Source organism: Sphaeramia orbicularis, chromosome 17 (genome assembly GCF_902148855.1).
Source record: "Sphaeramia orbicularis chromosome 17, fSphaOr1.1, whole genome shotgun sequence".
In the NCBI taxonomy this organism is placed as follows: domain Eukaryota; kingdom Metazoa; phylum Chordata; class Actinopteri; order Kurtiformes; family Apogonidae; genus Sphaeramia; species Sphaeramia orbicularis.
Genome location: NC_043973.1, coordinates 30,300,940 through 30,328,157, shown reverse-complemented (window position 1 = coordinate 30,328,157; position 27,218 = coordinate 30,300,940). Strand labels below are relative to the sequence as shown.

The 27,218-nt window shown below is 38.2% G+C and overlaps 2 protein-coding genes across 2 annotated transcripts in view; both read left to right on the top strand.

Annotated features, from left to right (window-relative positions):
* Positions 1-2,147: 2,147 nt before the first annotated feature.
* Positions 2,148-16,477, top strand: LOC115437658 (oxygen-regulated protein 1). The gene is given in 6 exon segments (XM_030160958.1): positions 2,148-2,324; positions 5,500-6,183; positions 8,217-8,364; positions 10,353-10,727; positions 10,730-13,699; positions 14,039-16,477. Coding segments are annotated over 5 exon segments (6,009 nt in total). The 5' UTR covers positions 2,148-2,324; positions 5,500-5,514; the 3' UTR covers positions 15,886-16,477.
* A 4,720-nt stretch (positions 16,478-21,197) lies between these two features.
* viml (vimentin like) overlaps positions 21,198-27,218 on the top strand; it is a 9,248-nt gene continuing 3,227 nt past the window's right edge. The window contains exons 1-4 of the mRNA XM_030160959.1: positions 21,198-21,981; positions 23,540-23,600; positions 25,704-25,799; positions 26,667-26,831. Of these exons, the coding sequence (XP_030016819.1) occupies positions 21,455-21,981; positions 23,540-23,600; positions 25,704-25,799; positions 26,667-26,831 (849 nt within the window). The 5' untranslated portion in view covers positions 21,198-21,454. The remainder of the gene's footprint in view (positions 21,982-23,539; positions 23,601-25,703; positions 25,800-26,666; positions 26,832-27,218) is intronic.

The following is a 27,218-nucleotide window of genomic DNA, read 5'->3' as shown; positions in this document are numbered from 1 at the left end:
CAGTCCTCTTAATTAACTTATTTTTAATGTTAAGGCTTTTATTTTATTGTTTTCTTATTTGTTGTTTTGCTTTCTTATTTACACGACAAGGTACTGATGCATTTCTCTGAGATATGAGCATCCTTACATTTATTTAAGTAGCAACCTAGACCTTTGGTTTTTGGCCACAACTGAACATTTATGCCAAATTTTGCAATATTTAATACAATGTGAACTGACTGACTAAGTGACAGAATGAGATACGGAGATATGACATAGATGCATCTAAAACTTGCTATGAAAAATGACAAAACCAAGGCTACTTCTACTGTGCACATCAAACCTATTACCTTGAGCAGGATCTTGACTCTAGTGAAGACATTGTACTGATTTTACAGTTCATTTAAGTTGCACTATGCTAAGAGTATTTGGATCTGCCTAATCCGATCAACACTTGACAATAGTTACTGAAGGTTAGATAGTCATTGTATATAGTTTTAAGCTAATGAAATCAACCAAACCCCTATGTGCTGTAAATACATGAAATATACAGATAGAGCAGCCAACACAGGTCAATACCATCACATGCTCATATATATCAGACAACGTGTTCTACATAAACATCAGACATTGCGTGACCCACAGTGAGCAGTCTTTATTTGCCTTCTGGCTAGACTTTATCTGTCTGGATACTGCAGTTGTTGCAGTACACGTGCTAATAGGAGGTATTAGCAGGTTTTTTCTCAGTCAGGGGTAGTTGGTAATTGGCACAGTGTCTGGAAACTGCTGTATAGTGACACAGTGCTCAACCCCTGATGCTATTACACTAATAACCTCTGGACAGAATTCAAGTCTATCAAAGGCTACAAACTTTAGACCAGTGTTTTTCAACCTTGGGGTCGGGACCTCACGTGGGGTCGCCTGGAATTCAAATGGGGTCACCTGAAATTTCTAGTAATTGATGAAAAATTTTTTTTTAATTTACTAAAAAAAAAAAATACATGGTGAGTTGAGAGAGACAATCCAAATACATAAAAGACATGACAAACTGTGAAGCTGAAACTGAAGCACTGTGGTTCTGTTTATCTGTCAAATGTTCATTATGGTCAGTTTCAGATGCTGCAGCTCTTTCATAATTCATAGTTTGAGTTCTTGTTTGTTCAGTATTAATTGTCAGCCTTCTAAATCCAAGCTGGACTGACTGTACATATCCTGACCAAGGAAAATCAAATTCTCACTTTGTGCAGTAATCTACACCTGGCTTTTATGCCTCCGTCCATAATAATACACATTATAATGTTGTCTAAAATTAACATTTATTTGCCAAAACAAATTAATTTTAGCCAAAAAAAATTCTCTATTTTGAATGTCTGGGGTCGCCAGAAATTTGTGATGTTTAAATGGGGTCACGAGCCAAAAAAGGTTGGGAACCACTACTTTAGGCATTCAGTGTTGTCCTCCCAGGTTTGGATGTAATCATTTATTTGCGATGGATGCACAATTATAATCTAACATTATAATGTCATATACCTTACAAATGGCATTTTGCAGGAAATTTATAAAACAATGCACTGTCTTTTGAAATCTGCTGGTAGATTTCCAATATTTGTTGAGAGGTAAAAGTGGTCTCTGAAGACTTGCCTCTGCTTCATGCTGTCAGCAAGTGCGCAGAATCTTTAACCTAATCCCTATTAGGCCAAGACTTCTCAAATCTGATTAGGCAGGCAGCCTGCAAATTACAAAGAGTCCTGTGCACCTGTAGTATGTGTTTGGAGCAGGTTAGATTTCCTAATATCTTTTGACCTGAAAATCTCAAACAGCTTCATGAACTTTAACCACGACCCCTCTTAATCACTCTATATTTACTCTTCATTCCTGTACTCACTTCATCCATTCATGTAAAATCTAACTGAGTTACTTTCTCTCTTTTTGTGCAAATGAGTAATACACATATAGGTGCACGTACAGAGGAGGTTTATTTTCATGATTGTCATTAAGGTATAATACAGCACACATTAACTACATGAATAAAAAAAAATCTTGATTAAATAAATTATAATCCCACTTGAGTAAAATAGTTCTTTATATTTACTTTATTAAACTCTAGACTAATAAAAGTGTCAGTATAATGTGGTACTTCACCGTTGCATTTCCGTTGTTCCTCACCTTTTCTTGATATACTGATTAAGTGTAAGCAAAGATTAGGCAAATTGGCCATGATGTTGCATGTCCCAGAATAGCCCTCAAGCGGCGTTGAGAAGCTTTGACCAGCACTCGGAAGAATACCGGATGCACTCTTTCAGTTGTTTTAGCCTTTGTTATCAAGAAGACATGAGAGTTATAAGGTAAGCTGTGTTCATTACATTTCCATTCACATATGAGTTTGCCACTGAGTTATTTTCTTTACATGCAGTTTAAGGGTAATCTGTCTAATTGGTTAATCTATTTCAGGTCTGAGGCCTGGCTGTGTAGGCTTGTCGTGTTGTTTGCAGTAATAGCAGCAGGCCATTATTTGATGTAGAATTTGTCATGAAATGATGCAAGTTAGATTGTTTTCTAAGATATTTCCACAGGATTTTATTTCTAACCTCAATCTAACATGTTATACAACAGAAACTTTGTATTAAGACAGTAGCTATTATGACTTACGCTGTGTGTTCTGTTGTGCTATATTGATGTTATGTAAGTATAACGTGAGCTACACCCATTTAAACTAATTAGCAGAATATAACAGGGAAAAATCAACTAATGTGTATCTTGTGTATGTTCATGGTAGATTTAATTTCTAATATAATCAATGCACCTTCTCTGGGTTGTACATTTTCAAATGGCAGGTTATCATTTTATTTAGCAAAGTTCATCTCAGTAATAGAAAGGGTTTGGTTCTTAAAATGAAAATGTGAAATATAACAGGTTTACAGTGTTTGAATAAGAGACAGATTGTTGTCTTGCTTGCTCTTATTTTAACTCAGTGGTGAAAATTTACAACGTAGTCCTTCTTTTCTGTAATCTGAAATGTTGAGGGTGTTATAATGATCCAGGATAATAATGATTCAGGTTTGAATCATACTATGACGAATGTACAGAACAAGGTTATGATCGTTAACGAAAACTAACAAAATGATGACAACTACAATTGTAAAAAACATTTTCACTAACTGAAATAAATAAAAATTATAATTAAAAGAAAAGAAACGATAACTGAAACTGTATTGTGTGCTTACAAAACTAACTAAAACAGATAAAAATTCTGGATAAAATTCCCTTTGTTTTCATCTTTGACAATGTCGGATTGATATAAAATCAATTTATTTCCCTCAATTTTAGCTGCTGGCACCATATGATATTTAACGGTCCGTCACTTCTCGTCACTTGTAGTTTCCAGTCGTCTTCTGGTCCCCACTCTACCTGGAAACATGGAGACTAAAGTTGGGAGAAAGCAGCAGAGTCCTGTCTGGGATTTATTTGAATACGACAAAGAAGAGAAAAGATATTTAAAAAAAAAAAAAAACTAAAACTAAATTAAAACTAAGCATTTAGAAAAAAATGAAAACTAATAAAAACTAGCAAACCTTCTCTAAAAACAAATTAAAATGAACTGAATTAGAGGGGAAAAAAAGTCAAAACTAAATAAAACTAAACTATAATGAAAAATCAAAAACTATTATAACCTTGGTACAGAATCATGGATGGATGATGGACAGTAGAGAAAGGTATTGTAATGCAGGGTAGGTAGCTTCACATGTTTCTGTAGACGTTTTAGTAAATTACCCCTTTTAACTCTCAAAGACCTAAACCAGGGGTGGCTGACCCTGGTCCTGGAGAGCCACTATCCTGCATGTTTTAGATGTATCCCTCTTCCAACACACCTGATTCAAATGATAAGTCTATCATTAAGCTCTGCAGAAGCCTGATAATGGCTGTCAGGTGTGCTGGAAGAGGGAAACATCTAAAACAGGCAGGATACTGGCTCTCCAGGACCAGGGTTGGCCACCCCTGACCTAAACAGCCAAAACTTGTCAATACATTGAAATAATTCCTGTAAAATGTAGTTTCACAGCTTTTCACCATCATCAGATATGATCATCTGGACATTTGGAGGCTTGATAGTGAACATGGAAACACTGTCCTCTTTAATTTAATTGATTCCCCATAAAAAAAACCATGTAGTTTGACAAGTTGCAATGGTTTAGACATTTGTTTTTATATTCAGGTCATAATGTTGTAGCATGAGAGGAAGCTTGACACAAATTTAGCTGAGGATCAAGTGACAACACAGACTGTACTTTCTAATTGATAGACAGGAAGTTATTGATCGAAATACCAATCACAACAGGATAGCCATTGCTCGGCCTATGGCTCTCACTCAGGGTGCAAAAATACAAAATAAACATAAATAGGCCAATAAACCATACACATATTAAGTCAAAACTAATACTAACACAACAACCCTGCTGAACTCCTGCACATAAAAATAACACTTTTACAACAGCATGCCCACTACCCACAATGCACTGCGGCAAACATTGCACATAATCTGGTGAAAAAGTTAGTTTTGCTTCAGTTTTGATTAAATAACCTCAGAATTTACCCTGAGCTTTTATAAATATCTACATCACAGGTGTCAAACATGCGGCCCTGGGGCCAAAACCCGGCCCGCCAAAGGGTCCAATCTGGCCCGTAGGATGAATTTGTGAAATGCACTGAAGAAATTATCAATCAATGGTGTAAAAATCAGTTTAATCCAGGTTCTACGTATAGACTAATAAAGATGTCATTTGGGTCAGATCAGTAAAATATTATCACAATAACCTACAAATAATGACAACTGCAGATTTTATCTTTGTTTTAGTGTAAAAAAAAAAAAAAAAAGTAAAATTACATGAAAATGTTTATAGTAACAAACTATCCTTTTACAAAAAAATGTGAATAACCTGAATATGAACATCCTGAAATGTCTTAAGTGAAATATATGCAATTTTACCAATTTTCTGCCTGTTACTAATGTTTTGTGTATTTGTAATTGTCATGTAAATTTTAATGCACATGTGTAAATTATAAACTGATAAACTGAGGCAGAATATTGTTAAAATTGCACTTGTTTTTCTTGAGACATTTCAAGTTGTTCTTGTTATTCAGATTTTTAAATAAACGTTGTAGATGTAAACATTATCAGAATGTAATTTTATTTTTTTCATTGTTCTTATTTTACTGTTCTGGCCCACTTGAGATCGTATTGGGGTGAATGTGGTCCCTGAACTAAAATGAGTTTGATACCCCTGATCTACATGATCTGTAAATTAAATATAGGAAAATACCTCATTTTCACAAAAAAATGCAGAGGATGAAATTCTAAGTGGTGCTAAATTACTTATGAAAGGTCAGATGTAAAGGAAAAATTAACTGGATGTCACCTCGAGACATAGTTCTAGGTCTTAAAGGATTAAAACACACACTTTTAAAGTCATGATATGATAACTAATGACTCTAACTCTCCTGTATATTCTACTTGGTTTTTAGCTGCCTCACCACAATATGAACAACACCCCCCCCCAGGGGCCTCCTGCCCAGGGGATGTCCTCCGAAAGTGGGCACACATTACCATCCCGGTTATTACAACCCACCTCCGATCCTTCTGTTTCTAAAAGAGTATGTTTCTACAAAAGCGGGGACTATAAATTCAGTGGTCACCGCATGGTCATCAACGCCCGCACCTTCAAGACTTTTGATGCTCTTCTAGATACTTTATCCAAGAAAGTGCCTTTGCCGTTTGGAGTGAGGACAATCACTACACCCCGCGGGACCCACTTTGTCAAGGGTTTGGAAGATTTAAACGATGGAGGTTCATATGTGTGCTCTGATCAGAAACGGGTGAAGCCGCTCAACCTGGATGAAGTGAACCGGCGGCAGGTACCTTGGAATACCACCAGGCTCTTCAACACGGGGAGGCAACGGCGTCCTGGACCACAGCCTGGGCAGTTTGGCAGGAGGAATGAAGCCACCAAAAGGCCAGCAAAGGTCAATGAGAGGGCGGCGGTACGGACACCAAAGAGACTCACAGTCATCAAGAATAAGGATCCTATGGTTAAACGCACAGTTGTGTTGCAGAGAAGAACAGCACCAACATTTGAAGCCTTGCTGGATTATCTGTCCCACATCCTGCAATTCCCTGTGCTCAAACTTTACACCACAGATGGAAGACGAGTAAGTTTATTAGAAAATAGAAAATGTGTATTGATTTCAGATTAATGCTTAGTGCTTGAAAGATCTTTAAATATTGACTACAAGAATCTAGAGCACTGAGGGCAATCCCACCAGAATGTCTTTATTCAGTTTCTGTGACCAATTAATCCTGTTGAAGGTACATTTTTCCTATTGTACAAAAAATGATCCCTAACTTTAATGTACTGTTGGATCATTGTTTATTTCACTTTTATTAAAGCGGTCTTTATCTTCACAATTAAAAACACAGCTATTATAATGAACAAAACATATGGCTTAAACGAAAATAAACAGTGAACGGATTATAACACTGGGTTACAAAAAAAATGTTTTTTGCAAGTTGTCTAGGTTTTTTCAACTGATATAGGACCATTTTCTAAATCCAAAAATGACATCTGTTTTTCTCAATCAGGTCAGGTTTTTTTGCTAATTTGATTTTGAAAAATTTGATCTTCTCACAAAATTGATTACATTTTTGTGACTTTATTAGTTGATTTTTTATATAGTTCTCACCCAAAATAGGTTTTAAGAGAAAAAAAATCATTTTCTAACAGGATTCCTGTTAGGTACAGTGGTGTGTTCACCGCAGATGTAGCAGAATATGTCAGGCTTATTTTTGGAAGATCTTCTAGTCGAAGCCATTTCATTCACCTGTAATATTAAAAAAAACATTAATCATAAATTGGCAAAAGTAAAATCTTCAGAACTCGTTTATTGCAAGAAATATGAAAGAATTTTGTATCATATGATGTGAAAATGCCCATAAATGTAAGCAAAAATGTTAAAAAGCCAATATGTAGCATAGTTCAGAAAGTTGACCTGATTGAGCAAAATTAATGTGATTTTTGGATTCAGCACACCAAAATTATCCTAAATCAGCTCAAAAAACTTAAACAATAAATTTGTTGTTGACCAGTGTAATGTTAGCTGAAACATGGCAGTACCTGTTTTTAACAATGAAAATGGTTTGTAAATTATATTTGATAGAACGCATTCATTCATCCTGCCTTTTTTAGGTTTGAAGAATCAAAGCTGTCCTCATGATATCTGAAAAACTACATAAAAACTAAGTGGAAAAACTAGTCAATTTCTCAAAGTAAAAAAAAAAAAAGAAGAAAATCAGAGAGGTAAAGAAAATTAATTAGAATAAAAACAAGAAAAAATATAAATACACATTAATTAAAATGGCAAAACTTGGGATTAAGAACAACACAGTATGTGAATGAATGAATGAATAAATTACTGAATGAATGAATATTGTTATTTCAGTTATGTACAAAAAACACATACATATTAAAAAACAAACAAACATAAATTAACACAATTGGTAACTGAAAAAGGAAGAAGCTGAAGCCAGAGAGATGTTTGCACAGAAATATTCGTAATAGTTGTGACTCTATAAGGCAGCCAAGGTTTTCATGACATGTGCTGTATGTTCAGATCATTTCTGGACTTGACTTGAGAGATAAAAATCCATTTATTCATATATGAATCACCAAATTAAGAGTCAGGGCTTTTAGCCTTTTACTGTAGACCTTACAAGTATTTTCCGAGAAGTGCTAAGAAGTTCCAATGAGACCTTTACCCCCCAGTGAGTGATCAGTCTGTAATCCTTCCTTCCGTGTGATCTGCACTGGCATAAATAGCCTTATCATTTACAGTCAAACCTCAGTGTGTCTCTATTTTCTTTTGTGCACCATGTCATCTGTGATATTTGCTGTTTTTCAATAGTATGGCATACATAAATGGATACAGCACTTACAACTCATATCTCTCATATCAAAATGTGAAATAGCTACGTTCATCCACAGTATGGATGCAGGCCAATGGAAAAGAATAGGGTAAAAAGCGTGAACATTTTACAATTTTCCGGCCCTAATTGTGAGACTGATATGTACTGTGGACAAACGTAGCTATTTCACATTTTGATATGAGACTGGGTTGACACTTAGCACTCTGTATACTTCATATGTAGCATGTTACCATTAAAAAATGTTGCGTCTCTTCTTTTTCAGGTTGATGGACTTGCTGCACTTATCTTGTGCTCCGGAGTCGTTGTGGCTGCAGGCAATGAGCCCTTCCGATTAGGGAACTACAGTTTTCACCAAGCCAGCCAGATGTACATGGAAACTGTGGAATCGTCTATGCTGCAACCTCCAGCTTGTAAGTGTTCATCAGTACCATGGATGAACTCTACACTAGGCCTCATGCAATCATGTACACTGTAAGCCTGGAATTTGTATTTACTAAAATGTTTTAATTACAATGTACTTAAATGATTTAAGTTTTATGATATTACTATAAAATGTTCAGTATATTCTACTAATTTGTAGACATAGTTGAAAGTACGAAAAAGTTTAAGCTGAATGGATTTAAATCACTAAGTTTTAGTCATGACCACACCTTTTTATCCCCGCATTGCATTGTGGGTATTGGGCATGTTGTTGAAAATATGTTATTTTTATGTGCAGGGTTTCAGTGGGGTTGTGGTGTTAGTTTTGACTTAATGTGTGTATGGCAGGGGTCACCAACCCTGGTCCTCGAGGTCTACTATCCTGCATGTTTTAGATGTTTCCCTCTTCCAACACACCTGATTCAAATGATAAGCCTATCATCAAGCTCTGCAGAAGCCTGATAATGACCGTCAGGTGTGCTGGAAGAGGGAAACATCTAAAACATGCAGGATAGTAGCCCTTGAGGACCAGGGTTGGTGACCCCTGGTGTATGGTAATGTTTATTGGCCTTTTTGTGTTTGTTTTTGTATTTTTGTAGAGCTGCACCATGAGTAACAGCCGTAGGTCCAACAATTGCTTTCCTGTTCATCTACAGTCATTCTTGTACAGTAAAAATCTGAATGCCTTGCCAAAATAAAAGTACTTTCTCTACTAGCAAATGACATTGAACTAACTTCCATCCAAGCTACAATATTTTAAGTTGAATACTTATATGAAACACTTTATATATTTGAAGATTATAATTTAAACCAACTTGGAATTGAGTACAATGAACTGATGATATTAAGTCTAATGATGATACAAAGCAATTGACATTGCAACAAATTTTAAGTTAAATTAACTTGGCATTTAGTGGGTTGTACTTAAAATAGCAATTCCATTCAAATCAAGCATTTAAGTTTAATACACTCAAGTTTTCATTACTCATTACTTACATTTTTTAAGGCAACGTCTTACCTGAGATTTTTTAAGTAAACTCAACTTATTCGGTCTTACAGTGTATGAAAGCAGTTGTTTAAGTACTCTGCATGACATAAAAGGTCAGTTACAGTGTTGGGGAATAATTACATGCAGCAGAGTTTTTTAAAAATCACAAAAAATTAATCAGTTACAGCTACAGAAAGAAGAAATAGGCCTATGTACTTATAGTTACTAATATGGATGTCGGTGATTATAAAAGAGTTGCATCCAAATATAATATTTTCAGTAAACTTACTCAGCAATTATGGAGTAAGATCACCTGTCAGTGCGGGAAATTCAACAATATTTTGCTCCTGAAATCTGATTTTAGGACTTTGCTTCACCTTAATTGGCCAAATTTATCATTTTTACAAAAGTAATCCCCCTTCATTCATTTTCATATAATAAGTTCAAAAAGGATAGAAAGTTTATTTCCGTTTCTGTAAGGTGAATTGTAATTTGTAACCTACTGCTTCACAATTGTAACCTTTACAACAGTGAAAACAAGGACTTGTGAGGAGACAAGTTGAGAACTTGTTGAGAATCTGTCAGCTCAGACCATCACATTCTCATTTAAATAAAGCAGGAAGGATAGTGATTTGGAGTTAATTACTACATCAGCATTTCTGAATGTGAAGAAACTTTAAATTCTAAAACCAGCCACTGTTGACTGGAGACAAATGGAAATATTGGCATCATTTATCTATCTCTTCACAGATGATCCATCTGACATGGGATTTAAAGTAGATATTAGGTATTTCAGCTTCAAACCCACTTGGATTACATTTAGAAATCCTAGAAACCCTAATCCTAACCCTAACACTGACCTGGGGTTGTATGGAAAAAGGTTAATAATTGCTTAAACTTAATATTTAAATTTCCAGCTTTTATAATGTCTTAATCTTTTATTCTTGTCTGTTTCTCTCCCTATCATCCACAACAACTGTTCAACCAAAGACAACAACAAACCCCTCTCAAGTGGAAGAGGCTTAAAGAATTTTTCCCAATCATCAGAGCGTTACATCGTCAACCAAATAAATGCGTCTCGAAATGGAAGCACAAACAATAACCTTCATCATAACAATGATTCCTTTGTGACAGAAATCAACCAGAGACAGATGTCTTTGGAAACATGTGAAACTGCTCAGGCTGATAATGACCACTGCCCCTGCATTGTTCCTCAGGACAATGACATTGAAAAGTCCTTCTGTGTAAACCAAGATGGTAGCATGACAGTGGAGATGAAAGTGCGTCTGACCATTAAGGAGGAGGAGATGCTCCACTGGACAACCACACTCAGCCGCACCAGCCTTAGCAAGAGGACAGTTTGTCCTTGGTTCCTGAGTTGGGCAATAGTTCACCTGACTCGAACAATGCAGTTGCCAAAAACTCATCTAGCATCAGTGAAGACGAGGCTAAAGAAGAGAACCATCCTACTGTAACAGAGAGAGGTGTTGGCTTTAATAATGAACAGTTATGTCAGGATTATACTTCCACACCCTTGGAAAAAACAAAACCCCGTTTCAAACGTACTCCTACACCAGGTCCTCGACATGTCAAGAAGTCGTCTGTTGACAGTGTGAAAATGGTGACAGAGTCAGCGGTTCAGGAGAGTACAATGGGACATTATTCCTACATGGCGAGGACAGCTGATGGTGGGACGGCTGAGGGGTACTGTGTGGTCCGACACAGCAGCAGCAGCAGCAAACGCCCAATCCCAAGGCCTCGGAAAACAGCATCAGCTGGAACAAACAATAAAGGCTCCACCTTCTCAATGAAGTCAACAGGAGTAGCTGAAGTTCTTCAGATACAAAATAAGGGTATAGGAGTTCGAGAGACTGTGATGCATATTTATGAGAGTCAAGGCTGTCATGATAACTACTTTGCAAATGAGCAATATAGTGCAGACAGTGTGCCTTTGCACGACTCTTCTCCAGTGCCAGGAAGCAAACCATCCACTGACCGCGGGTCACGTTTATCCAGCAATGACTGTGATATAGATTCTACCTGGCAGCCACCCATTGCTGACTCACTACAAAGACAGAAGGAGGAGATTTTTTCATTGTCTTCAGAGCCAATGTCACCTGCTCACAAGATTACAAATGACTTATCCTCTGTGACTGTGAATGAGACCCAAGCTGAAACAACCTCTCGTATTCAGTCCCAGCATAAGGAGAAAGTTAAAGACAATGCTATTGGTGAGAAGAAAAAGGTGATTAAACCGGCCAAGAAGCGGAATACTTCAAGTAGTTCAGAAAAGAAGCAAAAGGAAACTACTATAAGCCCTTTAAAGAATAGCAAAAAATCATCTTCCGACAAGATCAGCAGCAAAGCCAGTGTTGGAAAAAAGAGTTTCACGTCATCTGAAAGTGCTAAAAGTGGTCAAAAGAACAAAGCAATAGAAAAACCTCAAATGAAGAAATTTAGTAGGGATGAGAAGACACCCAGCAAAGAGAAAGCCTTATTAGCTAATATTGAAAATGTAAAAAGAACTCCATCCAAAAACACAAGTAAAGCAGCTCTCAAGGAAAATGGCCACAATGTAAATAAACCTGAAACAAAGACGGGAAGACTTCAAATGAAGAAGAACATTTCTGACTTTTTACAACCCGAAAGATCACTTCTGGCTGGGAAAAAGACAGTTAGCAAACCCAAATCAATGACTGAAAACAGAGCACCATCTCCTAAAAAATCTTTAGAAATGAATGAGAGTGTTTCAATGCCTTTGCTCAATCCCTCACCGTCTGAAATCCATCAGTATGTTGAGAACTGGTTAGAGAAGGTCAGCCCAGATGCAGTGCCATACACAGAGGAGACTGACATTTATAACTCAGAACCTCAGAAAAAGGTTGCGTTTCAGATAGGTGGTGAGTCTGAATCTGAAGAGAAGAGTGAAAAGCAAAGTAATCCAGAAGAATGCTGTCCATCATCTGATGGTGCTATAAAAAATTCAGGTTCTTGTCTGTCAGTGCCTCTTTGTCACGAGGAGCAGGGAAAAACTGTGGTGCATCGTCAGCAGATGGCAAGAGGTCCATGTGTTTCAATGCCAACTGTTAGAGTAGAACCAGAACACCAGGAAAACCCACTGAGGTCACATAAGTCTGCTGAGGCCATTGGTCCAGCTGGTGACGAATCATCATCATCTGCACATAACATCTTAAGCCCCAAAACAAAGATGAAACCTGTCCTTGAGCAAATTTGTTCATCAATGGAATGCATTAGGAAGGCATCTGACACAAATCTTGAAAAGTCCAATAGCTATCCTGATTTTCCAACACAAGTGGCATCAGTGTTTGGCTCGTCATACAAAGCCTTCCTGTCGTTCGTGTCAGTAATGACTCTGCGAGACACTTTAACAGATGCAACTGAAGATGGCAACTCAGAGGCCATGCTAATGATGGAATCCCTGCAGAAAATTTCCACTATTGAAAATGAGGAAGAGCAGAGGGCAAGTCTGACAGATTTGCAAAACAAAGCATCTTCTCAGTTCAGAGAACACTGGAAGGATTTTCAGATCCTGAGGGAACGAATCGAAAGTGAAGCAATGTCGCCTAAATTTTCAGACACAGAATTTGCCCTGGAGGTTACCTCTGAAGGGGGGGATGTATTTGATGAGAATCAGTTAGGTATTGACGAGCTTATGGATGAGTTAAACATACCACAAGACCTCAGAGAAGAAATTACTTCAACAATCCAACAAGTTAAAAGTTTTTATCTGACAGAGGAGAGCCCTTTAGCAAATACTGCAAAACAATCACCAGAACTTGACAGCACATGCGAAGGTGAAAACATAAATGAGATCATGAGTGGATCAGAGCAAAAAACTGAGTTAGAAAAACAAGAAACAGCCATTGATTTTAAAGAAACCGAGCAAAGAGACGAATCCTTAACAGATGAAGAAAATGAGATACAAGGAAAGGGAGTAGAGAACCAGGGAGATGATGAAGATAGAGAGGATGATGATATAGAAAAGATAAATGACGTTGCTCAAGAAAGAGGAAAAACGGAACAGGAAAGCTGTGAAGAGGCAGAGGAGAAAGTAAATAAGGAAGAAAACTGGGATACAGAACAGGATGAAGCAGGGAGTGGAAATCAGGAGGAAGAAGAGTCGATCGAGAAGGTCGAAGAAACAGTGGATGAAAGTGAGGATAATTTAAAAGGTGAGATGGAAACAAATGAGGAAACAGATGATAGATTAACAGATGAAGAAGATCAGGAGGGAAGTGAAGACAATAGTGTTGAAGAGACAGATGACAGAGAGGCTGTTGAAGGACACACTACTGAGGAAAGTGAGGAGGAAAAAGGTGATGAAGATGAAATGGACAGTATTAAGAAGAGGGATGAGGAAGAGGAAAATGTAGATGTTATTGCGGAGAGGGAGGAGGAAGAAAATATTGTTGAGGTTACTGAGGAGACGGATATGGACAAGGAAACAGAAGACACTATTGGGGAGAGAGGTGAGGAAGAGGAAGCTGAAAATGTTATTATGGATGGGGATGATGAAGAGAGACTGGAAAACATTACTGGGGAGGTTGAGGAAGAAGGAGGAGAGGACATTAATAGGGACATAAATGAGGAAGAAGAAAGCAAAAACATTACTAGTAGTGAGGAAGAGCAAAGAGAGGATTCTAATAAGGAGGGAGATGAGGAAACAGAAACAGAGGATGATATCCAGGTGAGAGATGAGGAAGAAGGGAATGAAAATATAACTGGGGAGAGAGAACAGGAAGAGGAAACAGAGGATGTTATTGAGGAGAAGGAGGAGGAAGAAGCAGAAGTGATGAGTAAGGAAAGCGAGGAAGAGGAAGATGTGAATGAGGGGGATGAGGGAGAACAGGAAGACAAAGTTGAGGACGAGGATGGTGGGGAGGTAGAGGTTAAAGGTATGGAAGAAAGGATGATCACTGATCAAGAAGAGGAGTCTGATGAGGGTGGAGAAAGTAGAAAAGAGATGAAGACAACAGCCATGAGTGTAGAAGAAGAATCGATAGTAGAGGAAGAACAGGTAGACAATCATTTGAAAGCAGGTCAGACTTTAGATGAAGAAGAGGAGGATGAAGACGAAGCAGGAAGTGTTGAGTTAAATGAAAAAGCTGATAATGAAGTAGATAGTTGGACAGGTGGTCAGGTCAGTAAAAACCTGCTGCTGGAAGAAGCATCGTATTTGCATCAGCGGAGTGGTAGCTGTGATGAGGATCAAGCACATTCGCATTCTGATAAAGCAGATCTTAACACTGAGTCACCGACCAAATATTCCTCTGAGGGTCAGAGTGTAAAAGAAAAAGATAAAGGAACAGACTCTGCTAATGAGTTTGAAACAGATGAAGGAGGGGAGGGGGATGAACAGAGAAGCCTTCCACACCTAGTGGAAGTATCACAGGAATTGCTCGATTTTGTCAACTCTGCCCTGAAGTCTTCATCGCTTATATTCACGTACGACTCTCAGGGTAACGTTAGGATAGAGCCAGATCGTAGCAGAACCGTACAAACAAAACAAAAAGCTGTTCAAAAAAGGAGAAAGGATAATTCATACGGTTTTAAATGTCTTCCAAGCCCGAGCACATCGGATTTATCTGATTACAGACCAGAATCTTCAGGAAGCGGTGGATACAAAACTCAGGACTCTTTAGATATTGTGACAGAAAGTGGAGAAGAGGCTTCAGAGAGGCCTTTTCCAGTCTGCAGACATTCAGCGCAAAAGAACAATATCCCTAACAGGAAAACCGATGCGGAGCGGGCTAGCTCCAAGCAGTCAAACACAAGTCAATCAAAAAGTGCAAAGAGCTTTTCAACCGATGGCTCGGGAACCAAAGCCTCAAAGGAAGATCTGTCTTATTTCAGTGCTGCAAGCTCATTAAAGCCAAACAGTGAACCTGCTATGGAGGCTGCTCAGTGCATGTCTTTTCCCTCAGAAAAACATTCACCTGATGATGGAGTTTTGATTGACCAGGGTAGATGGCTGCTCAAGGAGAATCATCTCATTAGAAAATCTCCCCCAGTCTCCGTCGGGATGTACGGACAGTCAGAGAATACCTCCACTGACACTACATCAGAGGATTCCCCAAGTCACATCAAGGCCCAGCACAGTCCACTTGCGGCCATATCTTCATCAGAACTGGAGGAAATGGCTAAACCTCAAACTCCCAAGTGTACCTACTTCAACATGCCACACGGGAGCGATTCGGACCCTTTTATGGATGATGCCAGTGTTCTAAGCGGCAAGAACTGTACGAGCAGCTTCAAAGGGAGGGGTGTCAAGGTGTCACCTACTATTGATACGTCCAAAACATGGGCGAATAAGAACGGCAGCATGTCTTCATTTGCATCAGTTGAGTTTAAAGTACCAGACAGGAAAGTTCATCCTGAGGGAGAATCCTCAGCTGTGACACAGCCAAGAAGGACATCTAGTGCACGAGCGGGTGCACTGCAAGAACAGGACTCATTGGAAACATTACATCTAAGATGTGGCCAATATTGTCCAATTTTATAGAGCTGATTCATTATAATTTCTAAACATATTCACACGTATGTAACCTGGGTGCACTTTTAGTCATGGTTGTGACTGTTTTGTTGTAATACAGCCAGGAATGCTCTATGATTACCTTAATTATCATAAACATTAATCTTTTTTCCCCAACAGACCTAAAGACGTGTGACAATGGATAAGTGTTATGAAATGTGTTTGTTTTAATATCTAAGAAACTGACACAATGTCATAATGACATTTTGGTAATGACTAATAACATCATTATTGTCAAATAATTACAAATGGTTTATATTTTTTACAACTGCAGTATGGTTGTGGGCTTTACACCTCTGTATAATACATATGAAAATTATATTCAAAATAATTAAATACATTTTGATCAGTAAGTAAATCAGAGTACTGCAGAGGGCAGTTTTGTTTCTTTGCTCCTCAGGGTTTTAAGCAGGGACTGACTTTGTCAATTAACAGTATTGAAAACTGAGAATGAATTGTCCAGCGAAAGCAAAATCTAAAAGTTGCAGCAAAATGTTTGCTGTAATTTGTCTGTAAAATATGTTCAGTGTTCAATAAACCATGTTTTGTTTTTGTTCGTCAATGCTTTTTCAACAGTTGTCATGGTATAAGAATTAGTACGACACTGGTCATGTTGTGGGAATTTATCTAATTTCAGTTCAAAGAACCAAAAGCAAATGAAGGATTTTTATGTTTCATTTGTGAAATACTTACAATACTGACACCACTACATTTACACTGCATTCAAAAAGATACAGTAATGATGATAATGATAATGTTAGCTGCCAAATTGTAGTTTTCCATATCACTTAAAAGCACAACACAATAGTTTGCAAAGAAACTGCTGAAAATAATACCCTGTATGATTATTGCCTTTAAGCATTGCTGCACTGTGGTGACATTTGACTTTTGCAAGGTTATTAACTTTGTGACGCATGTGAATTTTCACTGAGCTTCAGGCTGACAATATCCTGTTTATTCTTGAAACTACACTCCAATAGCGAACCAAAGTTGTGACTCATAGAGGGTTTTCTCTTAAAGCCAACGAAATGAGTTTTTCACTGTGACAAAACAGTATTTACTTTGTATTATTCTGACTGTGGAACTTACTGTCTTAAGATATGAGTTCCTATAATGGCTTTTTTTTTTTTCTCTCTCTCTCTGTGTTCACACTGTCAGGGCTTGTCTCGCTGTGATCTCCTTATCTTTAGGCAGGTGAGGGGACAGAGGAGAGAATGAGTGTCATCTGGAGCTGTCAGTTGGTCTCAATGATGCCCCCTGATGCAGTCAGGCATATGCAAGTGACTCTTGACATGATGGTTTGTGACAGCCAGGCTTGAAATGTGTGTGTGACCAGAGGATATTATCCTTGAAATAAGTCTGTCCAGATCACCGTGGTTAATATTATTTGCTCGGTGCCATACTTTTGTACCATACTTTTGAGATGATTTCACCCAAGTAGAAGCTATAACTAGTTTGTTAGAGGTGTTTTCCATCCCCTGTCCCTGACCCAATCAGTCTCTCCTGAACGCTCACATCCACAGAAGGAAACAAAGAATGTGACAGACAAAGAGAGCAAGAGAGGGAGAAAGAGGGAGGGAGGTCTTTATAAAGTGACCACGCTGGATTCTTTCCAAGGGTTTTGTCAGTTACTATGGTGATTTGGAAAATAGCCCCTGCAGTTTAATTCTTCTGTTGTTACTATGGGCCAAAGGTATCCAGTATAAGTCCTATTCCTAAAATTGCCAGTCTTACTCTGCTTATTTTGCTGACCAATAAGAGAAAAGGTCTGAGCTGCTCAACTTCCAGAAAAAAAACCCTTTCACTTTAAGTTGAGAAAAGAAAATCCCTTCATGATAACAACAGGAACATCGCAAACAGCCTTTATAAAAGCTCACTGAGGTCCCCTGGCATGGATTTACAGCTTTTCTCTGTCACATTTAGATTTACTTCGGTGTGACCTCCATGTGCTCACTGGGGCGCAGCAAACACATTGTGCTGCAGTACTCCTCCACTAAATATGCCATGTCATGACCAACACAAAACCCATCAATTTATAGAAGTGTTTTTTTTGTAATAAAGAGGGGGAAACGTACTTGATATAGGGCTGTTCTACACCAACAATTACTTCAGTTTATGTAATAAAATAGATTGTGTGAAAGAGGTCACATATAAACAGCCTCTCAGTCTGTCTCTGTCTGGGCTTTTCTTCTGCCAGATAATATTGGAGAAGACTGCTATGGTTACTGGCTGCATGTGTTGGTGATTCACCATCATGGGAGATAAAACAAAGGATGCCTTTTTGCTGGCCAATGCTTGTGGTTTTGAAGTGATGACACCCAGAGAAAAAGATATAATTTATGTGTTGCATTGCCTCACCAGCCTCCGTGACTCTGACTAACCCTGAGACTTATTCAACTCCTCTTGTATTTCTTTGTCTTGTCGGATGGTTCTTTTAATTAGCTCCCCTGCAGTGCTTTTGGTGTATAGAAAATAGAAACCTCTGTTGCAAAAAAGAAAAGGGACCCAACTCATATAATTGTAAAAAATTGCCAAGAATGGGAGCTATTTGGCCCAAACTGTAGCACTGGCAAACACGGCGCTACAAACAATAATTACGGCCTACTGTCTGCATTCTGTTGCTGCAGTTAGGTGACAGATCAGCAATATACAATCCCTGCTCTGTCTGAAACAATCCCGGCCTCCTGTGTCTGTCTCTCTGGCCAACACTGGCAGGGCTGGCTCATAATGGGCCTGGGAGCAGGAATTTCTACGGCCCCTCCTGCCTCTAAGTGAGTGTTTATCATGTGAATTTCCACTGGCACTTTTGGAAATGGGGTTCTACTGTTTACACATACCGGGACCCTGATGTGGGCTCTTTGGCTCCATAGATCTAGGTATATTTTACTCTTTATCCTTTGCATGCATATAGCACTTTATTCCTTATTGACGTAGCCTAAATACACCTTTATATCCCATGCAACGCTGCTCTTTTTTGCACAAACGGTAAGAGACAAATATAGCAGCTTATATTCACTTTGGACACTAACTAATACAGAGAGTCAGTCAATTAAAGAGAAAATCAAAGAAAAAAGAGTGTACAGAGTCTCGCTCTTCTATTCAGTGACAGTTAGATTTGCTGTACTGCTCCAAATTGGACTATTTCAAGCAGATCTGTGTCCAAAATAACTTCAAACAGAATGGCCGTGTCATTACACACTTCTAACATTGTGATGTTATTGGTTTCCTTCATGTAATTTTCCTTAAAAAGCAACAACTTGTCAGTTACCGGTGGTACTTTCCACCATGATGAAGGGAAAACAGGCTGAGAGTAAAACTGAGCTATGAAAATGTAATTAAGGTTGAAATAAATAATCCAATTCAATATTTCACTATTATTTTGATAGTGAAATGTTTTGGCCACAGCCAGAGTATTGTTTGATGCTTATAACTGCATTCATTTTCTACTTATGAACCAAATCTGTTTTAATTTTTCTTCAAATCAACGTGACAACCCACACAAGCAAAATAAAAATGAGACAAAATGAATAAAATATGTTTTATCCAGTGAACAAACATCAGACCAGATCTTCCTCTCCGACTTCTTTTATGATTTCTTTAGCACCAGCAGAACACCAGCAGTGTCGGTGTGTGTCCGAGGTGTAGAGTGTCACTGGCTCAGCTCTCCTTCCGTTCAGAATCACTGAATCTCAGCAAGTCAGCAGCACTGCAGCACTGACTGTTCTGCATGCAGTAACTGAACACAGAGGACTGACAGACACACAGATAGAGTTATTACCGACATGAGATTAATCCATAAGGACACACATGACCTATGATATTATTGATCTGCTGTATGGTTAAAAGTTAATAACATGCATCTGTGTGCTTGAAGCCTGCGGCAAACCTGGCAGTATTGAATGACTTTGATTTGTACCCCGCCCCAGCCTCCTTCTCTTACTCCCCTTTTTCCTGTGTGTGTGCTCTTCGGTGATTTTGTGATTTCATTTTCTCTCAGAAAATATCTGTTTTTTTTTCAGTTTTATTCAAGCATTTCACAAAGGAGCTGATAAAAAAAAATACTGGCATGGACAATTTAGAGTATTTGTATCTCTGGGTCTTATGATATAAAGCTTCACAGAGCTGATTCCAAATGAATGAGCCCTGCCCTGCTGTAGAAAAATGCATGTGAAATGTTCACAGAGGGGGAAAAAAAAAGAGTGAGAAATTGATCACAAGGATGAATGTAATAAATATGCACATCAACAGGAATGCCAGCACTACATTATGCTAACTGTGAATAGTGAGGATCATATATTGACATGGACATAATCATGGATGGGCTGTTCTCTTTTAGGGTAGCTCAGTAAATGGATTCAAGCCCCAGTAGAAAACCTCCACAGAGCTATCAATAGCCCAATCTGCATCTCCTGACACTCACGTGCTGTTGTACTTTGTGGAAACCAATGCAATTACCCAAATGTGATTTCAGCTTATTGCACAGCACACTGTAAAAAAAAAAATCCTGTTGTTTTTACGGAAAAAAACTGTCAGCTGTGGTTTCCAGAACAATACTGTAAAAACACACATCCAACTGTTAACATATTTATGGAGTAACATATAGATTTAACAGTTTAAACATGTAGATTTAACTGGTAAATGGACTGCACTTATTTAGCACATTTTCTCCACCTTCATGGTGTCCAAAGCTCTTTCCAAGACCACCAGGTCCAACTGGGACCAGTTTAGGGTTCAGTGTCTTCCATGGACACTTGGACATATGGACAGTCAGAGCCAGGATTCGAACCACCAACCCTTTGGTTATTGGACGAGCCACTCTACCAACTCTACCAACCCATTAGTTTACAAATTTAAAATGTTACATTGTTAAATGTTTACTTTTTTATAACTTATATATATAAGCAAATATGCCGTTATTTCAACATTATGGTTTTGCAGTTTAAACGGCACCACATTGTTTTTCAATTTACAGTTTTATTTTCTCAAAACAATAGAAACACATCATTTCTACATATAAATCTGGTTTTGTTCATATACTCTTCCTGTAAAAACTACAGCTATATTTGATTGAATTAACATAAAAATCTTTTCAAATAAACAACTTTGCATTGTATTGTCACTTACAGTTTTTGTATGTTGCAATCTTACAACTTTTTGGTGTTAATTCTACAGTCATTTTTTACAGTGCATGGTTGAAGTTCAGTCCTGTTGTGCATCCAGATCTTGCTGTGTCTGAACATGCCATTCTACACATGGATCACTCTTCTTTCTCTGTGGTGCACAACAGCAGATTGGACACAAAATTGATCCGGGATTGATCCTGTTTGTGTCGACCTGAAACGCATCTCGTTGTGTGTTCGATTCTCTTATTGGATTCTCAAGGTGTCACTCAAGTTTCAGTGGCGTTATTTGCATAGGGGGAGACTATAAATGTGGGATGCTTTAGGAAACGCCTTCCCAGGCGCACTCTGCTGATGCTGTTGGGACCACAACCTGAAGCGGCCACGTTTCCTGTGCGAGAAGAAAACAAGCAGAGAAGATGTCTTATAGATCAGCTCCTCATTCCTCTTACAAAAAGATGTTTGGTGGGGAGAAATCCGCGGTGAGGTCCAGCTACACCAGCCGCCACTACAGCACCCCGGTGCGCTCCACCCGGGTGTCCTACGGCGTCTCCTCCGCTCCGACCATTTACGCATCCAAGACCTCCAGGCTCCGGAGCAGCTCGGCCATGCCCCGACTGGCCTCCGAGAACTTGGACTTCTCCCTGTCCGACGCCATCAACACTGAGTTCATAACGAACCGCACCAATGAGAAAGCCCAGATGCAGTCCCTCAATGACCGCTTCGCCAGTTACATAGAGAAGGTGCGCTTCTTGGAGCAGCAGAACAAGATCCTGCTGGCGGAGCTGGAGCAGCTGAGGGGCAAAGGCACATCCAGGGTGGGAGATCTGTACGAGGATGAGATGAGGGAGCTGAGGCGCCAGGTGGACCAGCTCACCAACGAAAAGGCCCGGGTAGAAGTGCACCGGGATAACCTGGCAGACGACATCGACAGGCTGAGAGAGAAGTAGGAGGCGTGGCATGTCTGGAATAAACTCTAAGTAGATGAGTAGAGCTGTAGCAGACCAGGATTAGGCAGAAATGCACAGGCTTTACTTCTACATATAGATCAGAGTAGATAAGAATGTGTGCTTTTGTGTCTCATTTCATTATTTTTTTTTTTACTTTTGTAAACTTTTAAGGCCAAAAAAGCTTGAAACTTGAAATGTTAAATACTCTGTTCAGAAATCTTTATTCCACAGGTGTCAAACATGTGGCCCGGGGGCCAAATCCGGCCTGCCAAAAGGTCCAATCCGGCCCGCGAGATGAATTTGTGAAATGCAAAAATTACACTGAAGATATTAACAATCAATCCCAGATAGCAAAATCACTATGGCTTAAATCTGGGCCATAACTGGCATGTCATTTTGGCAAAATTCTGGGCGGATGTATGGGCCCTAAATGGCCTGAAATAGGCAAGGCAAAATCAAACCAGATGGAATCCAAAATTCACCCAAAACTAATTGCAGACTTCCAAAAAAATATAGCCATAATTGTCCCAGAAAAGCCCCAAATCCCTATAATCCAGCCAAAAAGTAGCCAAAACTGACCCAAAAAGAAGCCAAAAGGAGACCAAAATTCACCCAAAATGTGTGTTGATCATGCTTTTAAAATGAAGTGGGGTTTTAAATTCCCGCTCTTTGTGCAGTGTTTTGGCTTTACAGAAATATGCCAGAACACAACCAAAAAACATCCATATATGAAATAAGATGTTGCCGCTCTTTAGTCAGTCTTCTGTCTTGCCATAAACATGCCATACCATCCCTATAGTTGATCCTGCTCTGTGCCCAGTCTTTTGGTTAACCAGACATATGCCAGAACTTAGCCATATACTGCTGGTGCCTCCATATCTATGATGGATAACCTTAGTCATACCACAGTTAAACCTAAAGGTTTTCATAATGCCAAAAGAAAGCCAAAAATGCCAAATGTATGCCATAATACTGCCAAAATATTTGCTATCTGGGATGGTATCAAAATCATTTTAATTCAGGTTACATACAATCCAATTAGATTTCAAGTGGGTCAGAACCAGTAAAACATTATCATAATAACCTATAAATAATGGCAACCCCAAATGTTCTCTTTGTTTTTTTGGTGTAAAAAAGTAAAATTACATGAAAATATTTACATTACCAAACTATACTTTTACAACAAATGTGCATAACCTGAACAAATATGAACAAACGGAAATGTCTTAAGAAAAGTAGATGCAATTTGACCAGTATTCTGCCTGTTACTAAATGTTATGAGTGATCGTAATGCACATGTGTAAATGATAAACTGATAAACCAAGGCAGAATATTGCTAAAATTGCACTTTTTTTTTCTTAAGACAATTAAGTTGTTCGTGTTATTCAGATTTTTAAGGTAACTTTGTAGATGTAAACCTGATCATAATAGAATTTTCCTTTTTTTTTTACTGTGATTATTTTACTGGTTTGGCCCACTTGAGATCAAATTGGGCTGAATGTGGCCCCTGAACTAAAATGAGTTTGACACCCCTGCTTTATTCTGATATTGCAGGCTGCAGGATGAGATTTCCCAGAGAGAAGATGCTGAGTCCAATATGCAGAGCTTCAGACAGGTACAGTATAACACACTTCACCAAATCAGACATTTTAATAAGCAAACTCTTCTTTTTCATGTTTTTTTTTTTTTTTTTTTTGGAAGAGAGTCAATAAACAACTAATGCCTTTTAAATCTGTCACTGTCTTAGGTTACATGTGAATGTTAAAGCACAAATTGCTGAAAAAAAAAAAAAAAAAAAGTGACGCCAAAGCATCTGAGTCGAACTTAAAACAGTAACCTGGTATAACCCCCTCTAGGTGATCTCTATGTAATTATTACTCATGAGTCGGGAATGCACTTTTCTGGTGGCACAACAGCAGAAGTCTAGCCACGATCCGAAATACTCATAGAGCAGAACTGACCCAAACCTTACAAAAGGCCAAGTTGTGGCTGATGAGTTAAATCAGGCCTGCACTGAGAGAGGATCTTTTTAAGTCTGACTGGTCACACTGAATGAGCTGGACAGTGTGGACCCAATGTGGTTATCAGAGCGAGAAGACAAGCCACCATGTGATCCGGGCTGTCTCACTGTGAAAGAGCATCAGCACATAAAAATTTCACTTGTTATGGTTTTGTCAGGGATCATTCTCTGTCACCGGGTTTCATGGCAAATAATAAAATAATGAGTCATACAAAGAGTTTCCGATGAGTCTTGGCAGAGGAACTACACAAAACAGATCAAAGCCAAAATCATGGTTAATTAGATGCATTTGTGTAGCTGTTTCCTGCACCCAGGAATGAAATGTATTTCTTAGTGATTATATGATTTAAGGACAAACTGTAAACTATCAATAGATTGCCTTATCATCATCATGGCCTTATCTAAATGAATGGCAGGAGGGAAGTCCCTGCGGCCTGCCAGGGTGGCAAACACACAACAATGCAGGGTCCACAGCCGGCACTCAGTCAGTCAGTCAGGCAGACAGTCACTCTTGCAGCCTCGGGCTTGTTTGGGAAACCCTGCTGAATAGCACACTTTGTTTGTGGCATTAGAACGTTGCAAAGCTGCTTCATTTGCTGATACCTCGCTTACAAGCCTGCCAACGCCCTGACAAAGCACAGCAGTGGGATGAATGTGTGTTTAGCGGACATAGAAAAGAATAAAACAATACAATAACAAAAAAAAAATCAGTGCTATCATATGGTACAATATGTTGGAGTACAGTGTGTATTTAATTTAAAATATCATGCAATTGCTAAAGATTCCAGATTATATTTTCATAAAAACTTTTCTGTTAACATTGGAGTTTAGTAAGAAGACTGAGGACTTCACAAATAATTCTCCCTGCTTTTGGATTCTTCAGTCACCCCTTTTCTATTGCACTTCCTGAAGCAGACATCCTGTCTTAATGCAATACTCTACAATGCACCCTACATTACAGACATAGCTCATGCAGCCCTATGGGATTTGAACCAGATGATTATTCATTTGTAGCATATCCCAGATGATTATTCACTTCGGTTTTATGTATATAGTGCCAAATCATAAAAAAAATAATAATAATAATAATAATAATAATAATAATAATAATAATTTCAAGGTCAAGAAAACAGTGAAAGCAAATCCAGAGCCATCTTGAGCACCCAGCAAAACAATATGTCATCAATAAATGTTGTTTTCTTTCACTATAACTGCTACAGAGAGGATTGTAGGTTTTTGCAACATTCTTAATGAGGAATAAAGGGACTTTTACTGATAAAATTGGCTCCTTTAGTTCAAACTGAATGATGCATTATAAGAATAGACAGGCCATGATGAAACGTGTTAGTTGTGTTACTGTGGCGTGTCTTTCTAAATTTGCTGTGATATGATTAGGTAACACGGCCTTAAAAGATGCCTCAGTGCACTCACCACATTAAAAGCATGAGAAAACATTTAATAGCGTCTTTCTAACATCTGCTCTGATCCTCTTACGTTTGATTTTTATTGGATGCATGTGCTCATGACCTTGCCCGACAACACGGTGGCTCATTATGTGCGTGTGGTCGCTGTGTGAGTTCGCTTGTACAGCAAGTGAAAGATTTTTTTTTTTTTTTCCTCTGTCAGCAAACATGCAATGAATAATTCATGTCACCTTCACAAGTCACCTTATTAAGAGTCAGTGTCACTGCTGTGCAGGATGTGGATAATGCTGCCCTCGCCAGACTTGACCTGGAGCGGAAGGTAGAGTCCCTCCAGGATGAAATCAACTTCCTCAAGAAGCTGCATGATGAGGTAAGCTTTATTTGTGGTTAAATCTGAACAAAAAACTTGGGTGAACAAGTTGTGAGCTGCCTAATAAGATAAATGCACTTTCATAATTTGGCCAAAAAATGTCAAGTATTTGTTAATCTGCTCATTCATTCTACCATATTGGTGATGAATACAGTCACACAGTCTGGAAATCCTGGAAAATCCTACAAAAATGTTCCCCAACTCAACTCTAAACATTTTTATTTAGTGTTTCTTGTTTTAAAAGTACATAACTCATTTTAGTTGTACTACATTTTGAGGAATTGACTAGTTTTAGTTGAGTTTTTACTTAATTTTAGTTCTTCAGATATTGCAAAGAAAGTCTTGATTTACAGAAGCTGAAAATGGTGGAATGAATGAAGCCATAAGATCAGGTTTGGTAAACAAATCTATTGTTTATATATAACAACATAAGTCATTAACAAGAAGAAAGCTGTTTAGTTTCAGTTTATATTGTATTATTTATTGTATTTTTTGCACAATATGTCCATTTTACCTTTTATTTATTTATTTATTTATTTATTTATTTATTTATTTATTTGCACTTCATAAAACAGCAAGAAAGACAAAAAACAACAACATTCAAACAAGTAGCATTATTGTGCAGGAGAGGTTAGAAGCCAAAAGAGGCTTATATGAATACCTCCCCAGAAATGAACAATACAAAAGAAAAAAGAATTAAAAATACAATATAACTGAATTAATAAACTAAAGCAAAAACAATAAAAATGTAAATCACATTACAAATCCTCAAATCCAAATCAAATGATATATAGCCTTACATTTTTTCATGAATTAAAGACCTTTTCAGATGCTTTTATTAACGGTAAGAACCCTGTTCTGTTGCAGGAGATGCTGGAGCTGCAGAACCAGATCCAGCAGCAGCAGCATGTGCAGGTGGACATGGAAATGGCTAAACCGGATCTGACAGCTGCTCTGCGGGATGTCCGTCTGCAGTATGAGAATCTGGCCTCCAAAAACATCCACGAATCTGAAGAATGGTACAAATCTAAGGTATAGATCTTTTTTTTATATATATATATGATTTTTTTCAGTTGTATAGAAACACACTTTCACCTTTAAGGACATCTGATCCAAACCTAAATAACAAAGCAGCAAAACTGTCGTGTATAATCCATGAACTATGATCTGAAACTGATTGTGACAAGAATTGTACCTTTAAACTGACTCAGCAACAAAACTGCAGTATAACATCTGCATTTCACCACCACTTCATTCATAATTTACGCACTTTTTTCACTCAGTGCCACAGTCATTCTCTTTCAAAGTTTGACTGATTATTTATTGAACAGCTTATTTTTAAGTTCCTCCTTCTATCTTTATCTGCTTTTATGTGTCTCAGTTTGCTCGCCTCACTGTGAAAGAGCATCAGCGCATAAA